General features: G+C 43.3%; 1 protein-coding gene across 2 annotated transcripts in view; it reads left to right on the top strand.

Moving 5' to 3' along the window:
- The window catches only part of DNMBP (dynamin binding protein), a 133,361-nt gene that overhangs the window by 31,362 nt on the left and 83,435 nt on the right, over positions 1 to 18,564 (top strand). For both annotated transcript variants that reach the window (XM_039465267.2, XM_074382747.1), the window contains 2 exons: positions 9,767 to 9,921; positions 12,067 to 12,189. In XM_039465267.2, coding sequence (XP_039321201.2) covers positions 9,777 to 9,921; positions 12,067 to 12,189 — 268 coding nt within the window. In that variant the 5' untranslated portion in view covers positions 9,767 to 9,776. The remainder of the gene's footprint in view (positions 1 to 9,766; positions 9,922 to 12,066; positions 12,190 to 18,564) is intronic.

Genomic DNA, 18,564 nt, shown 5'->3' with positions numbered 1-18,564 from the left:
ACCTTGATTCCAAAGGCCACATTCGAAATTACTTATTAAATTGTTTGATAGCCGTGTCTATCAGGGTAAAAGTTTATAGTTTGTGATCTCAGGAGACTTTTAATGAAGTATGTCCAGACTTGAACATATGTTGCTTAATAAAAATTAACTGGTCAGGTGTAGTGGCTTACACCTGTAATCCTAGCTCTTTGAGAAGCCAAGGTGGGCAGATCACTTGAGACCAGGAGTTCGAGACCAGCCTGGCCAATAAGGTGAAACCCCATCTCTACTAAAAATAAAAAAAATTAGCTGGGTGTGGTGGTACACACTCGCAATCCCAGCTACTCAGGAGGCTGAGGCACGAGAATTGCTTGAGCCCAGGAGGTGGAGGTTGCAGTGAGCCAAGATCGAGCTACTGTACTCCAGCCTGGGTGACAGAGCTAGAGTCTGTCTCAAAAAATAAAATAAAATGAAAAATACTGAGTCCTCCGGGCTTTCTTTCACATTCACGTTTTATGACATACCTAAAAAATTTTTTATTTTGGTAAGTGTACATAACATACAATTTACCATTTTAACAATTTTTAAGTGTACAATTTTGTGGCGTTAAGTAATTCACATTGTTTTGTAACCATTACTACCATTCTTCTCCAGGACTTTTTTATCTTCCTAAACTGAAATGCTGTGCCCATTAAGCACTAACTCCCCATCTCCTCTTCTCACCACTACCCTGTGGCAACCCACCATTCAGCTTTTAGTCTCTGTGAATTTGACCGCTCTGCATACCTTATTTGTGTAGTATTTGTCTTTTTGTGTCTGGCAGATTTCACTTAGCTTAATGTCTTTTTTTTTCTTTCTTTTTTTTTTTTTGAGACGGAGTTTCGCTCTTGTTACCCAGGCTGGAGTGCAATGGCGCGATCTCGGCTCACTGCAACCTCCGCCTCCTGGGTTCAGACAATTCTCCTGCCTCAGCCTCCTGAGTAGCTGGGATTACAGGCACACGCCACCATGCCCAGCTAATTTTTTATTAGTAGAGACGGGATTTCACTATGTTGGCCAGAATGGTCTCGATCTCTTGACCTCGTGATCCACCCACCTCGGCCTCCCAAAGTGCTGGGATTATAGGCTTGAGCCACCGCGCCCAGCCTTTTTTTTTCTTACTTTCTTTCTTTTTTTTTTTTTTTTTTGAGACAGGGTCTCACTCTGTGGCTCAGGCTGGAAGGCAGTGGCACAATCACAGCTCATGGCAGCCTCAACCTCCTGGGCTCAAGCAATGCTCCCATCTCAGCTTCCTGAATAGCTGGGACTACAGGCACCTGTCACTGCACCCAGCTAATTTTTCCAAAGTGCTGAGATTATAGGCATGAGCCACTGAGGCTGGCCTTAGCTTAATGTTTTCAAGGCTCATCTATGTTGTAGCACTTTACAGTGATACATATTGGGGTTTTTGTTTGTTTGTTTTGAGATGGAGTCTCACTCTGTCACCCAGGCTGTAGTACAGTGGCATGATCTTGACCCATTGCAACCTCTGTCTCCCAGGTTCAAGTGATTCTTCTGCCTCAGCCTCCTGAGTAGCTGGGATTACAAGCATACACCACCATACTTGGCTAATTTTTTTGTATTTTTAGTAGAGATGGGATTTTGTCACATCGAACTCCTGAACTCAGGTGATCTGCCCACCTCGGCCTCCCAAAGTGCTGAGATTACAGACTTGAGCCACTGTGCCTGGCCTTACATTGTAAATTTTATTTGATTTCTGAATATGTTTTTACTGATACATTCACTCTCCTGGCCTTTAATTTTTACATGTCCAGTCTGATGTCTCACAGATCTGCAAGACAGATGATATAAGAGCATGGACTGCAGGAGTTAAGACATGGCAAATCAGTGGACCTGAGCAGGAGAGGTAGCATCATTTGTAGGAAGTGCTCCGGGTGTGGAAAGTGTTTAAATATGTGGGACTGGCTGGGCACAGTGGCTCACACCTATAATCCCAGCACTTTGGGAGGCTGAGGCAGGCAGATCACGAGATCGAGACCAGCCTGGCCAAAGAAAAAAAATTAGCTGAGCGTGGTGGTACGTGCCTGTAGTACCAGCTACTCAGGAGGCTGAGACAGGAGAATTGCTTGAAACTGGAAAACGGAAGTTGCAGTGAGCCAGGATTGTGCCACTGCACTCCAACCTGGTGATACAGTGAGACTCCGTCTCAAAACAAAAAAACAAAAAAACAAAAATGTGGGACTGACCATGGAGGAAATAAACAGCAGTAAACCAAAAAACCAGTTCTGAGCAGAAAGTGCCTTATGGGAGCAGAGACCATTTTGTTTGAATGGGACTGACCTGAGTACTATTTATGAATGACAAGTGGGTTGGGACAGGGTCACACAAATCTGAAGTGAGACCTGAAAACGTAGTGCTGTGGCCAGACAAGTTTAGAAATGCTGGATTGAAAAGGATTCTTGCCAAATTGTCTCAGTCTTGAATATACTGTTTTTTATGCTCCTCTAAGAAGGATATATGGTTTATAGCCTTCCTGGAGTTTCTCATGATGTTTCTCATGGAGCTCTTGTATTTTGGCACTAAGATTAGTGTCTTTAGAACATGTTTTGGGAAATGGTGGGGACTAAGCTAAACTTCTTGGGTGCAGGGACTGTAACTTATCTCCCACACAGTACCTGGCAGGTTCCTGGACACATCATTGGAGCAAAGCTGGATTAATAGGTAACTATCAAATGCTTTAGTCCATAGAAAGTGTTAAAATATCCTTGAGGCACAAAAAAAAATCACTGCAGATTTGAGTCTTCCCCTGCCCACCCTCCCCCATTGAATGGGTAACCCTGAGTGAGTGTCTCCTTTTGAGATTAGTGCTCAGGCTTTATTTTTTTTTTTCCCAGTTGGGTAGATACTTGGTGATAGGAGTTGAATTGCTTAGGACAGTAGAGGAGACTCTAAACACCACTGTCTGCTACCAACAGGATTAGAGAAGAAATACTTAGCGTGTTGGGTAAAGGGTCATCAAATGATTAGCTTACCCAGTTGAGCCAGATTTTTAGCTTGTGTAGGGCTTTGGTTGATGCCATTTGGCTTGATAAATATTCATTGAATATATGAATGAATTATAGAAAATAGGAAGACCTTGTAAATTCTTATCCAGCTGATCCAACTGTAAATTGGATCAGTTGGATAAGACTTTGTAAATTCAATTTTTTTTTTTTTTTTTTTTTTGAGTTTCGCTCTTACCCAGGCTGGAGTGCAATGGCGCAATCTCGGCTCATGGCAACCTCCACCTCCTGGATTCAGGCAATTCTCCTGCCTCAGCCTCCTGAGTAGCTGGGATTACAGGCACACACCACCATGCCTAGCTAATTTTTTGTATTTTTAGTAGAGACGGGGTTTCACCATGTTGACCAGGATGGTCTCGATCTCGCGACCTCATGATCCACCTGCCTCGGCATCCCAAAGTGCTGGGATTACAGGCTTGAGCCACCGCGCCCGGCCTAAGACTTTGTAAATTCTTATCCAACTGTAAAAATTGACATTTTAGAAAGATTACTCAGGTTTATTGACATTTTAGTGACATTTAGTGGGGAGAAACAGAACTTTAATTCTGTTAAAATTCAGGATTTGTAATTCTTTGGCCAGTAGGAGAGAGGAGAAAGGTATTTAACAAACAAACAAAAAACAAAAAAACTGCTGGCTGGGTGTGATGGCTTATGCCTGTAATCCCAGCACTTTGGGAGGCCAAGGAGGGTGGGAGGGCAGATCACCTGAGTCCAGGAATTCAAGACCAGGCTGGGCAACATGGCAAAACCTCATCTCTATAAAAAAGACAAAAAAAATAGGTGTGGTGGTGCATGCCTGTGATCCCAGCTGTTCAGGAGGCTGAGGTGGGAGGATCACCTGAGCCTGGGGGGCAGAGGTTGGAGTGAGCCAAGATCACAGCATTGCACTAGATGACAGGGTGAGACCCCATCTCAAAAAAGAAAAAAACTAAACAACAAAAACTGCAAACAAATATTAGACTCTAGTTAAGATATATATGTCAAAGTTTGGTGGGAAATGTCTGTGGTTTATTCGGAGGTGTATCAAAATAAGTATATATTTGAAATGTATACAAAAACAAATTGATAAATGAATAAACAGATGATATGTGATAAAGTAACTGCAGTAAAATGTTAATGCTAGAATCTAGGTGGTGGGTATAAAATTCTTTTAGCGTCACCATTTGAAAATTTTCATAATAAAATGTTGGAGAAAGAGAGAAAAAAAATGGAAGTCTAGAAGATGTTGGAGGAAGAACCAATGAGATTTAAGAAAACTGATGTTTGCTGTAAAAAGAACATGGGCATTGGAATCAAACAGGCCTGAATTCGTGTTGTAGTTTAGCTGTTTGTCAGCTAAAGAGGTTGAGTAAATTGCTCAATGATGGTACTGGGATTCAAACCCCAGGCACCCCGGCTTTGGAGCCTTCTTGTCTACCTTGCAGTGTCATGAGGATTTAAGCTCCTAGCTCAGTGTCTGATACTTGGTAGATAATCACATGGTAGCTGTTGTTCTTAGTGCGCCACCTGCCGTAGAGGATGAAGTCCAAGATATTAATGCTTGACCCGGAAGGATTCTATGACATTTCTATGACACTGTTGTAGTGCCATACATAGACAAGCTGGAAGGTAAAACTGTTTTAGGGGAAGCAATGGTTAATTTAGTTTTAGATAAGCAGAACTTGAATAGTTTCATATATTGTGGCAGGTTGGATTACTGGAAAAAAAAATTTTAAAAGATAAGAATAAAAAATAGTTTCATATATTTTTCTAAACTTAAATCATTTGTTCACCAAAAATCTGAGAATATTTTATGTGCCATGCACTACTGTAGACCAGTGAACAACAAAAATCTCTTCCTTCACAGAATTTACATTTTAAAAGTGTTTGAAGAATTTTCTCTTCAAGAATATTTGTTTGTCAAATACAGAATGACTCTCTAAAGGTGGAAAGACGGGCATTCACCAGCAAGGGAAGAAGATGGTGTTTTCACAGCAAATTTTTCTGGTGTCCCTGAAATCATGCCATATAGGCAGTAATTGCCTTGGCTTTCTGTCAAGCCCATCTGTGTTCTGGTTTCCTCTGCAGTTCTTTTTACTTCCATCTGGAGTTGGTGGAACAGCTTATAGAAGTCATTTATGATTGTTTCAAAATATATGCTCAGGCTTCTATAATGGCAGAGAAGACAGATGAGATTCACCGTATTATACACATTTTCTGGTCTCACACATGAATCATGGAATTTAGTGAGGCTGTGACTTCAGTACCCTTCTAGGGTGTGTGCTCCTCAGTGATTACGCACTTATTCCAATAGAGTAGGAGGTCAGTCAGTAAAAGTATTTATTGCACCAGATTCTCCTCTGCTTCTGAGTCATTTTCTGGTAGAGTGAAAAGGTTCCCAGGGAGAAGCTTTAACTCTTTCAGATTATCAGGATTACTCCCTTTGTGTAATAGGGTACTTCTCTAAGTAATCATATGGGGCTTATGCTAATTCTTGATATGTTAGATAATGAGATCTATTTAGTCTGATAGTGAGATGAAATTTGACAAAATGTAGTATAAGAAGAAAAATAGTATCTACATTGGCCCGATGTTAAGGAATTGTTTTAATAACATATAAACGTATAGATGGCTAAGAGGTTTGCAAGACATTACATGTGGTTTCCACACACAAAAAAAAACTTAGGACACAACCCTTATGTGGAAATCTGACATCTGGCAACTTCAGTCCTCTGGAAGACAGCCAGAAAGTAAGAAAGGGGCCTCAGTGCATATAAAAATAACAGTTGAAAAACTCTACCACGAACACGTGTCCTTTCCCACCACTGTAGAGTTTGTTAGCCTCACCTTTAGAGCTTGTTTACTTTTATTTATCTGGGAACTTTATATAATTTTGATAGTGTGCACATGGTCTTCCCTCCGTAGCAGATCATAAACAGCAATATAGCAAGGGGGTGGAAAAGTTGACAGAGATACACTGAGAGCAGAGGGTAGTCTGACATCGAAAGAGAAAGGCTTAAAAGTTAGACAGTGCTGGTATTGTGTATCACAGCTGAATACAGTTATGTATGGTCTTAATAACGAACTTGGAGCCATCAGCCAAAGAGTAATCATGTTCAAGATCTTCTAATAAAGAAGTCAGGGAACTCTTTAGTGTGTCTATTTTTAAACAGTCAAAGTTAACCAAGTTTTGACATGTTGAAATGATAAGTTCTGTAGTGTATATATGCTTGAAATAGCACATTCTCTGGTGATGTTATATCAGTGACGCAAATTTGAGCTTGTAGTTGATTATGGAAATGATGCTTTGTAATGACTAACGTTTACTGAGCAGCTATTATACCAGCCCTGACCTAAGTGCCTTCACCCTGTTAGCATACTGGTTAAGGCTTTGGAGACAGACATAATTGGGTTCCCATTACACCTCTGACTTACTGTGTGTCCTTGGACAGCTATCATCTCTCTGATCCTGTGTCCCTACCTGCCAAATAGGAACCAATGACATATGATAGGGTTGTTGTGAGGACTCAGTGAGGGAAGTACATGGTACGGTGCATGTACTGAGGAAGTACTCAGTGAATGTTAGGCACTATTGTAACTGTAATAGTCTTGATGATAACTTAGGAAAGTATGATTATCTCTACTTTTCCGGACAAGGAAACTGAAGCCCAGAGAGTTTAAGTAAGATGCCCAAGGTGAAATAGCTAAAGTGGAGGTGGGCTGTGGACATGGGTCTCTCTGACGCCAGAAGCTTAGTGCTTGACATTCATATATGCTGCCTCCTCAGCATGTAATTATAATTAGATTTTTTTTTTTTTTTTGGTAATACTTAGAGAAAATCTGTTAGTAGCATCTGTGGTTCCCACTTCTCTTTTCTACTGTGGACCCAAGTCATCTTATTATACACAAAAAGTCTATAAGAAGTAACACAAAGATAAACTACTTTTGCTTGACAGAACAAATTAAGTAGGTAATGTTTGATTGTGTAGCATGATTTATTAACATCTTTTAGGTACTTCATACTAAATGATTTATTATATGCCCAATATGTTTATCCACATCAGTGTTTTCTTGGATTATAAATTAACAGAGGTCAGGGGTGGCTTCTGCCTGTAGCCTTAGCACTTTGGGAGGCCAAGGTGGGTGTTCCAGGAGTTTGAAACCAGCCTGGGCAACATGGTGAAACCCTGTCTCTACAAACAAATACAAAAAAATTAGCCGGGCATGATGGTGCATACATGTAGTCAAGAGTTACCCAGGAGGCTGAGATGGGAAGATTGCTTGAGCTTGGAATATTGAGGCTACAGTGAGCCAAGTTCCTGCCACTGCACTCCAGCCTGGGCTTCCGAATAAGACCCTCATAAATAAATAAAATGAAAAGGGCTACCACCGTCTTTTCTTTTTTTGTAATTAGGTACTTCGTACTTTTTGATGTGATGATGGTTGTATGTGAGATGGAAGGTAGAGTTCTCATCTCTACCAACACTAAATGAGTACTTGAGATGATTAAAGAAAAATAGACTTGTACTTAGGAGGCTGAGGCAGGAGGATCACTTGAGCCTAGGAGTTCAAGCCTGCAGTAAGCTATGATTGCACTCCAGCTTGGGCAACAGAGCAAAATCCCTCCCCTCCCCTCCCCTCCCCTCCCCTCTCCTCCCTTCCTCTTTTTTTTTTTGTTTACCCCCCAACTCCTCTTTTTAGACAGAGTCTCACTCTAACACTCAGGCTGGAGGGCAATGGTGTGTTCTTGGCTCACTGGAACCTCTGCCTCCCAGATTCAAACGATTCTGCTGCCTTAGCCTTCCAAGTAGTTGGGATTACAGGCACCTGCCACTGCGCCTGACTAATTTTTGTATTTTTAGTAGAGACGGGGTTTTACCATGTTGCCCAGGCTGGTCTCAAAACTCCTGACCTCAGGTGATCCGCCCACCTCGGCCTCCCAAAGTGCTGGGATTACAGGTGGGAGCCACTGCACCAGCCCCCAATAGGTTTTCCGTCTAAGCCTTTGAGGCATGGTCCTGCTGTTAGGCTTCAGGTTGTGGCACATTTGTTTGCAGACAGTCTCAGTAGGTAGGAACCAGAACGCCCTCAGTTGGAGTTCTAGCCCTGCTGCTGTGAGCTCTATGATCTTGGACAAGTAACGTTTTCTAACTACACTGAGCCTTAGTATCCTAATCTTTAAGATGGTTATGGGGAATAAAATGCCATATTTAAAATCCCTACTTTTTAAAATATTGTATTTTAAAAGTACCATGTTATCTGGTACTTTAACCAGCCTGACCAACATGGAAAAACCCCATCTCTGCTAAAATACAAAATTAGCCAGGGTGACACATGCCTATAATTCCAACTACTTGGGAGGCTGAGGCAGGAGAATCACTTGAACCAGGCAGGTTGCAGTGAGCTGAGATCGTGCCATTGCACTCCAACCTGGGCAACAAGAGCAAAACTCCGTCTCAAAAAAAAAAAAAAAAAAAAAAAAAAAAAAAAAAAAAAGTTAATTTCCTTACTGCCCTCTTCAGGCATTCTGAAAAGCCTATATTTACTGACTTGAATCTTTTCTATCACTGAGAGGTGTAGGTTTTTATTATTTTAATTCCAGAATTCCTTTGAGGATCGAATGAAAAATATATGAGGAAATTATTTTTAAATTAGACCAGGTGTGGTGGCTCATGCCTGGAATCCCAACACTCTGGGTGGCTGAGGCAGGAGGATCATTTGAAGCCAGGAGTTCAACAGTAGCCTGGGTAACAAAGTGAGACCTCATCTCTACAAAAAAAAAAAAAGATGCCAGGCACAGTGACTCATATCTGTAATCTCAGCACTTTGGGAGGCTGAGGTGGGCAGATCACTTGAGGCCAGGAGTTTGAGATGAGCCTGGCCAACATGGCACAACCCTGTCTCTACTAAAAATACAAAAATTAGCTGGGCCTGGTGGTGCACACCTGTAGTCCCACCTATTTTGAAAGCTGAACCCCTAGTATCACTTGAACCCAGGAGGTGGAGGTTGCAGTGAGCCAAGATTGCGCCACTGCACTCCAGCATGAAACATACAGCAAGATTTCATCTAAAAAAAAAAAAAAAAAAAAAAATGGTGTACACCTGTAGTTCCAGCTACACAGAAGGCTGCGGGAGGAGGATCACTTGAGCCCAGGAGCTGGAGGCTGCAATGAGCTATGATCACACCACTGTACTCCAGCCTGGGTGATAGAGCAAGACTGTACTCCCCCAACCTCCCTCAAAAAAAAAAAAAAGAAAGAAAGAAAGAAAGAAAGAAAGAACTTCGATATTTTAAAATGTGAGACCAGGTACAGCGGGCCATGCCTGTAATCCCAGCACTTTGGGAGGCCAGGGTGGGCAGATTGCTTGAGCTCAGGAGTTTGAGACCAGCCTGGGCAACATGGTGAAACTCTGTCTCTACTAAAAATACAAAAAAAAATTTGCTGGACATGGAGGCACGTGCCTGTAGCACAACCTACTTGGGAGACTGAGCTGGAAGGATCACGTGAGCTCAGGAAGTTGAGGCTGCAGTGAGCCGTGATTGCTTCACTGCACACCAGCCTCGACGATGGGAGTGAGACTATGTCTCAAAAATAAAATAAAATAGGAAGTACTAACTTACTTGCTTAGCTTTGGCTTCATTTTAAGCATATTTATATCTTAAGCTTTATCATTCTCAAGAAAAAGATCTATATTGCAGTGTCTTAAAATTGATGTCTTTTGTTTCTTTTGACCTTCCTTTCCAGGTTATAAAACATGGAGCCTGGCTCAGTGGTTCGAGCCATTTTTGACTTCTGCCCTAGCGTATCAGAAGAACTGCCGCTCTTTGTGGGAGATGTAATTGAGGTGCTGGCAGTGGTGGATGAATTTTGGCTTCTAGGAAAGAAGGAGGATGTTACAGGTAAGTAAGAGACTCACAATGGACCACAGGCCCTGACGTCTTTCTATATTAAAAATAAAGGCTGGCACTGCACTCCAGCCTGGGCAACAGAGTGAGACCCTGTCTCAAAAGAAAAAAGAAAGAAAGTTATTCTTACTTGGGGGTGGTGGCTCATGACTGTAATCCCAGCACTTTGGGAGGCAGAGATAGGTGGATCATGTGAGATGAGGAGTTCAAGACCAGCCTGGCCAACATGGTGAGATGGTGAGACCCCATCTCTATTAAAAATAAAAAATTTGCTGGGTGTGATGGTGCATGCCTGTAATCCCAGCTACTCAGGAGGCAAGGCTGGAGAATTACTTGAACCTGGGAGGCAGAGGTTGCAGTGAGCCAAGATTGAGCCATTGCACTCCAGCCTGGGCAACAAAAGTGAAACTCCATCTCAAAATAAATAAATAATAAAAATAAAAATAAAGGCCGGGCATGGTGGTTCATCCCTGTAACCCCAGCACTTTGAGAGGCTGAGATGAGAGGATCGCTTGAGGCCAAGTGTTCGAGACCAGCCTAGTCAACATGGTGAGACCCCATTTCTATAAATAAGAAAGGAAGGGAGGTAGGCAGGGAGGAAGGGAAGGAAAGAAAGAAAGAGAGGGAGAGAAAGAAAAGAAAGCTAGCTAAATGGGAAGCCCAAGTCAATAAATAAATTTGGGCCAGCCATGGATCCAGGAAGGAGTAAACAGGATGAATCATGCTCCTTTGAAAAAAATGAAAGATCACTTCTCAGCCTTTTGCCTAAGATCAACTGAAGAATGAAAGGGTAGAAAATGTTAAAAGAAGACAGCCCACTTCGACCCGGGAGGCAGAGGTGGCAGTGAGCCAAGATTGTGCCATTACACTCCATCCTGGACAACAGAGCAAGACTCTGTCTCAAAAAAAAAAAAAAAAAAAAAAAAAAAAGACAGCCAGAGGAAACAAGGTGGAGAGCACCTCATGTTCCACAAATCGCGGATAAAGCTGTTTGTGAAAAGCAGTGGTAAACAACAGGGATCTGAAGAAAGGAATAATTCGTGTTTCCAGAAGAGGAATAATAGCACTGAACACAAAGGATAACGACCTGGGAAGGGAAAGTGGGCAAAGGGAAAGACTTGGATAGAAACCTGAGCTGGGGCAGCTGGTTTCTAGTGGTACAGTGTCTCGAAGGAATTAACAAAGAGAGAGAGAATGGTAACAGAAATTTTCCCCTTACTGGTAGAGACCACTTATGAATACGGAAGGATAATATAAAAGGATTCTGAAATTTATTGACTTGGGCTTCCCATTTAGCTAGCTTTCTTTTGTATTTTTGTTTTGTTTTGTTTTGTTTTGTTTTGTTTTGTTTTTTGAGACGGAGTTTTGCTCTTGTTACCCAGGCTGGAGTGCAATGGTGCGATCTCGGCTCACGGCAACCTCCGCCTCCTGGGTTCAGGCAATTCTCCTGCCTCAGCCTCCTGAGTAGCTGGGATGACAGGCATGCACCACCATGCCCAGCTAATTTTTTTGTATATCTAGTAGAGACGGGGTTTCACCATGTTGACCAGGATGAAGACTAAGACTATCTTACTTAGGCTGGGTGTGGTGGCTCATGCCTGTAATCCCAGCACTTTGGCAGGCCGAGGTGGGCGAATCACGAGGTCAGGAGTTCGAGACCAGCCTCGCCAAATGGTGAAACCTCGTCTCTACTAAAATAGAAAAAATTAGCTGGGGGTAGTGGTGCGCGTCTGTAATTCCAGCTACTCAGGAGGCTGAGCCAGGAGAATCACTTGAACCCGGGAGTCGGAGGTTGCAGTGAGCTGAGATCACACCACTGCACTCCAGCCCAGCAACAGAGTTGAGACTCCATCTCAAAAAAAAAAAAAAAAGACTTACCAATGTTTCCCTCTGCGGTGTGCTTTGCATATAGCAGCCCCCAGTAAACGCGTACCGAGTTGAATTGTATTCTCTCTGTTCTGTGTGCATCTAGTTTTGTGCTGTATACTTCTTCGACAACAGATTCTCCAATTATTAGTTTTCACTGAGTTTTCAAGTTAGGGTCTATATGTGGACTCAGAAGAAAAGTTTTTGTCCTTGTACACAGACAGAAAAAGAAATTTTAATATTAAAATTCAATATGCTTGCTTTTATTTTCAGGACAGTTCCCCAGCAGTTTTGTGGAAATTGTGACTATTCCCAGTCTAAAAGAGGGAGAGAGGCTGTTTGTGTGCATCTGTGAATTCACATCCCAAGAACTGGACAGTCTTCCGCTCCATCGAGGTAAGCTGCTCATCAGATAGTAAACAATTTGAAAATTACATTGGTGGAGTCTGCCCATTTTGACAACCAGATCCTTTTTGAATTTGTGAAGTGGCTTAACCTCTAGAGGGTCCTCGGCAATACCAAAGTAGTGTGCACATAATGATGCCTTAGAGTTTAGTAGCATTTTACAATTTCCACAGTATTTTCTCACAAATATATTCTCATTTGATCCTCAGCACAGACCTGAGTGGTAGGAAAGTTGACATTATTAATGTATTTTATAAATAATGATAGCAAAATTCAAAGACTATTAGCTGAAGGTGAGAAGTCTTGGCCTCAGAATGTGAATTCATTATATTCTAAGACCAGGACTATCTTTCCACTGCCCCTATACTGTAGCCACACTTCAGGCTCAGCCCCTCTCCCTCTCTCTCTCTCTCTCTCTCTCTCTCTCCCTCTCTCCCCCCTCCCCTCCTATCCTCCCTTTCTCTCTCTCTCTCTCTCTCTCTCTCTTTATGGAGATAGTAGTCTCACTCTGTTGCCCAGGCTGGAGCGCAGTGGTGCAATCTTGGCTCACTGTAACCTCTGCCTCCCAGGCTGAAGCAATTCTCCCACCTAAGCCTCCTGAGTAGCTGGGACCACAGGCACATGCTACCATGCTGGGCTAATTTTTAGCATTTTTGGTAGAGGCGGGGTTTTGTCATGTTGCCTTGGCTGGTCTTGGAACTCCTGGACGCAAACAGTCTGCCTACCTCAGCCTCCCAAAGTGCTGGGATTACAGGCATGAGTCGCTGCTCCCAGCCAACTTCAAGCTATATTTTTCTTTTCTCCTTTTATAAACTGATATGGGGCATGGAGGGAGGGAGAAAAAAAAAAAAAAACTGGATATGGCTTTGCTAACAAGATTACCATTTATTAATGCATAATGGTAGAGCAGGAATTTTGATATGGAAATTAAGAGATAGGTGCAAAACATTCCCATTTTACTGCTCTCTTATCAGAACCAGATTAAAAGGAAGTGATTTAAAACAGATAGTCATAGTTAGCCAGGCATGGTGGTGTGCATCTGTAGTCCTAGCAACTCAGGAGGCTGAAGCAGGAGGATCGCTTGAGCCCTGGAGTCGGAGGCTTCAGTGAGCTATGGTCATATCACTGCACTCCAGCCTGGGTGACAGAGGGAGACCCTGTCTCAAAAATAAATAAAAATTGGGGCCGGGCGCGGTGGCTCAAGCCTGTAATCTCAGCACTTTGGGAGGCCGAGGCGGGTGGATCACAAGGTCGAGAGATCGAGACCAACCTGGTCAACATGGTGAAACCCTGTCTCTACTAAAAATACAAAAAAAATTAGCTGGGCATGGTGGCGCGTGCCTATAATCCCAGCTACTCAGGAGGCTGAGGCAGGAGAATTGCCTGAACCCAGGAGGCGGAGGTTGCGGTGAGCCAAGATCGTGCCATTGCACTCCAGCCTGGGTAACAAGAGCAAAACTCTGTCTCAAAAAAAAAAGTAAATAAAAATTAAAACAGATAGTCATAGCTATCTCTCATTGATTTTCCAAGTATACAAATAAATGCTTGCCCTTTGGGATATGGCACAAAAGGGACAGACTTGGTTTCTTAAATCATGTATACACACACACACACACACACACACACACACACACACACACATACACACACACATACACACACACAACCTGGCAAACTTCTCTAACCTTTAGTGATTAGAAGCGAATAATGGATTTTGACCTTAATCCTCAAAATCTAGTTTGAGAATTTATTTTTAAATTTTGTATAGGCTGGGTGCAGTGGCTCTCACCTGTAATCCCAGCACTTTGGGAGGCCAAGTGGGTGGATCACGAGATCAGGAGTTCAAGACCAGCCTGACCAATATGGGGAAACCCCATCTCTACTAAAATTACAAAAAATAGCCAGGTGTGGTAGTGCACGCCTGTAGTCCCAGCTACTTGGAAGGCTAAGGCAGCTTGAACTTGGGAGGTGGAGGTTGCAGTGAGCCAAGATCGCGCCACTACACTCCAGCCTGGGTGACAGAGTGAGACACCATCTCAAAAAAATTTTTTTTGTTTATTTTATTTAATTATACCAATTTTGTTTTATTTTTTGGGAGACAGGGTCTCACGGTGTTGCTCAGGCTAGCCTGAAACTCCTAGCCTCAAGTGATGATACCACTTCATTCTCCGGAGTAGCCAGGATTACAGATGTTACTTACCTTTAAGAAGTATCATTAGGGGTGGGGCACGGTGGCCCACACCTATAATCCTAGCACTTTGGGAGGCCGAGGCGGTGCATCGCAAGGTCAAGAGATCAAGACCATCCTGGTCAACATGGTGAAATACCGTCTCTACTAAAAATACAAAAATTAGCTGGGCATGGTGGCGCGTGCCTGTAGTCCCAGCTACTTGGGAGGCTGAGGCAGAGGAATTGCCTTAACCCAGGAGGCAGAGGTTGCGGTAAGCCGAGATCGCGCCATTGCACTCCAGCCTGGGTAACAAGAGCGAAACTCCGTCTCAAAAAAAAAAAAAAAAAGGTATCATTAGGATTAATAAGAGGTGGGGTGCAGTGGCTCACGCCTGTAATGCTAGCAGTTTGGAAGGCCAAAGGCAAAAGTATCCCTTGAGCCCCGGAGTTTGAGATCAGCCTGGGCAACGTGGCAGGACCTTGTCTCTACAAAAAAAAAAAAAAAAAAATTGCTGGGCGCGGTGGCTCAAGCCTGTAATCCCAGCACTTTGGGAGGCCGAGGCGGGTGGATCACGAGGTCAAGAGATCAAGACCATCATGGTCAATATGGTGAAACCCCGTCTCTACTAAAAATATAAAAAAAATTAGCTGGGCATGGTGGCGCATGCCTGTAATCCCAGCTACTCAGGAGGCTGAGGCAGGAGAATTGCCTGAACCCAGGAGGCGGAGGCTGCGGTGAGCCGAGATCACGCCATTGCACTCCAGCCTGGGTAACAAGAGTGAAACTCCGTCTAAAAAAAAAAAATTAATTATCCAGGCATGGTGGTGCATACCAGTGGTGCGTGACTGTGGTCCCACTACTTAGGAGGCTGAGGCAGGAGCCAAGGTAGGAGGATCACTGGAGCCCAGGGGGTTGAGGCTGTAGTGAGCTGTGTTCACACCACTACACTCCAGCCTGGGCAATAAAACAAGACCTTGTTTAAAAAAAGAAAGGAAGGCCGGGCGCGGTGGCTCAAGCCTGTAATCCCAGCACTTTGGGAGGCCGAGGTGGGTGGATCACGAGGTCGAGAGATCGAGACCATCCTGGTCAACATAGTGAAACCCCATCTCTACTAAAAATACAAAAAATTAGCTGGGCATGGTGGCGCATGCCTGTAATCCCAGCTACTCAGGAGGCTGAGGCAGGAGAATTGCTTGAACCCAGGAGGCGGAGGTTGCGGTGAGCCAAGATTGCGCCATTGCACTCCAGCCTGGGTAACAAGAGCTAAACTCCGTCTCAAAAAAAAAAAAAAAAGAAAAGAAAGAAAGAAAGGAGCCTATAATCCCAGCTACTTGGGAGGCTGAGGCAGGAGAATCGAACCTGGAACCTGGGAGGCGAAGGTTGCTGTGAGCTGAGATCACACCACTGCACTCCATCCTGGGTGACAGAGAGAGACTCTATCTCAAAAAAAAAAAAAAAAAAAAAAATGGCAGGTGCAGTGGCTCACGCCTGTAATCCCAGCACTTTGGGAGGCCGAGGCAGGCAGATCACCTGAGGTCAGGAGTTCAAGACAAGCTTGGCCAACAGGGTGAAACCCTGTCTCTAAAAAATGAAAGAAAGAAAGAAAGGATTAATAAGAGAAAACACCACCACGCCCTGTTGTTTTGAGAGTTTCTTGCACTCCACTTTATACTCAGTCTCTACCTGGGTTCTGTATGCTTTCTTGCTAATCAATGTTGGGAAAGTAGACAAATAGATTAAGAGATTATAGCAGGGACCTTATCTGTCCTTACTCATAGTTCTCCCAATGGAGTTTATAGTCCATATCTGATAAGGACAAGAGTGCAGTGGCTTCCATTGAGTGGTGCAGAGGATGTAGGTGGCATGGACTTTTCTTAGGAATCATGGCCATCTGAGAGATTCTCAGAAAGAACCTGGCATTGTGAGTCACCTGCATGAAGACTGACTCAAGGTCAGGCATCCCCAAACTACAGCCCTTGGGCCGCATGCGGCCCCCTGAAGCCATTTATCTGGCCCCCCGCCGCATTTCAGGAAGGGGCATCTCTTTCGTTGGTGGTCAGTGAGAGGAGCACAGTATGTGGCGGCCGTCCAACGGTCTGAGGGACAGTGAACTGGCCCCCTGTGCAAAAAGTTTGGGGATGCCTGCGTAGATTTTATTTTGACTACCATTTAACCAATTAAGCCTAATAAGCTTAAAGATGTAAGTGGAATCCAAAGGAAGAGGATGTAGGGCAGGGGGATACATAGGAAAGAGACTAGAACGAGATGTACTAATTATCCATGATTTTATCTTGTTCTCTTCTCTGTGATAATCTACTGCCAGTAAACACACTGACTAGTCAGCTTTCCTTCTATGCCTTTCACATCTTTTTAGCTCTGTCTTTTAATTTGGAAACACAAGTCTTTAAGGATGGAGAAGTTAGGTATACCTATGTAATTTGTCTTTTTCTGGGAAGCTTAGCTTGTGACACAAATGATTTTAATTTATCTTTTCTATATATGACAAGTCATGTCAACAGGTATTAATTTTACTGGTGGGAAACAAAATCCCTAAAAATGAAAGTATTGTTTATCAGACTTGGTCTAGGCTTCCGTTTTTCAAGTCTAGTGCTTGGATGGTGCTTCTACTTCCTAGACTGAAAATCACTTTTTCCATTAGATCAGTATTTCTGTAAATGAAATGTTGATGATTAAATATGTCAAGAGGGTATTTGGAAACCTTGAGTATGTGGGGCCGGGCCTGGTGTCTTATGCCTCTAATCTCAACACTTTGGGAGGCCTAGGTGGGTGGATCACCTGAGGTGAGGAATTCAAGACCTGCCTGGCTAATATGGTGAAACCCCATCTCTACTAAAAATACCAAGTTAGCTGAGCATGGCGGTGCATGCCTGTAATCCCAGCTATTTGGGAGTCTAAGGCAGGAGAATTGCTTGAACCCAGGAGGTGGTGGTTTTAGTGAGCTGAGATTGCGCCACTGCAGTCCAGCCTGGGCAACAAGAGCAAAACTCCATCTTAAAAAGTATGTAGGATAATGTTTGAGATCTGTTGTGTTTTACCACATGCCTTTTTAGTTTATTGTTACTTACCTCTAAGAAGTATCATTTGGATTAATTAGAGAAAAAATATATATGAATATATATGCAATTTATATGTGTATTTAGAGCAGGAGTATAGCTTAGGGGATAAGAATTCTGACAGCCCTAAGTTTAAATCTAACTCCACCACTTAAGAGCTGTGACCTTGGACTAGTTACTTAAGTCTCTCAGCCTCAGTTTTCTTATCTAAAAAATGAGGATACTCAAAATAATACCTACCTCAGGGTGATTGCGAGGATTAGATGAGATTGTACATGAAAAGCATGTAGCAGTAGGTAAGCATTTAGTAAATGTTAGCTATTCTTACTAGTCTTAACCTGGGAGCCTGGAATTCATTGATGTTCTTTGGGTATCTTGTTTCTGGGATAATTCTGTGAAAGTTTTGTGTGTCTGTGCCTTTTCTCAGAGAGATTCCATGTGAAATCAGAACCACTGATCTTTATTCCAGCAGGTGTCACCCTTCCTCTTTTTCCTGAAGCTATGTAATTGTTTTGGACTATTCCTAATGTTTAGAGTTTAAAAAAAAAAAAAAAAATGTGGGCTAGGCACAGTGGCTCACTCCTGTAATCCCAGCACTTTGGGAGGCCAAGGCAGGTGGATCACAAGGTCAAGAGATCTAGACCATCCTGGTCAACATGGTGAAACCCTGTCTCTACTAAAAAATACAAAAATTAGCTGGGTGTGGTAGGGCGGGCCTGTAGTTCCAGCTACTTGGGAGGCTGAGGCGGGAGCATTGCTTGAACCTGGGAGGCGGAGGTTGCGGTGAGCTGAGCTCACACCACTGCACTCCAGACTGGCTCATGGAGACAGAGCAAGACTCCGTCTCAAAAAAAAAAAAAAAAAAAGTGTGTGTGTGTGTGTGTGTGTGTGTGTTTGTGTGTGTTTTGTTTTTTTTTTTTTTGAGACGGAGTCTTGCTCTGTCAACCAGGCAGGAGTACAGTGGCACAATCTCTGCTCACTGCCACCTCCACATCCTTGGTTCAAGTGATATTCATGCCTTAGTCTCCTAAGTAGCTGGGATTACAGGTGTGTGCCACCACACTTGGCTAACTTTTGTGTTTTTAGTAGAGACCGGGTTTCGCCACGTTGGCCAACCTGATC

Source organism: Saimiri boliviensis, chromosome 12 (assembly GCF_048565385.1).
Source record: "Saimiri boliviensis isolate mSaiBol1 chromosome 12, mSaiBol1.pri, whole genome shotgun sequence".
NCBI lineage: Eukaryota > Metazoa > Chordata > Mammalia > Primates > Cebidae > Saimiri > Saimiri boliviensis.
Note: the sequence above shows the minus strand (reverse complement) of the source record. Positions and strands in the feature narration are given on the sequence as shown.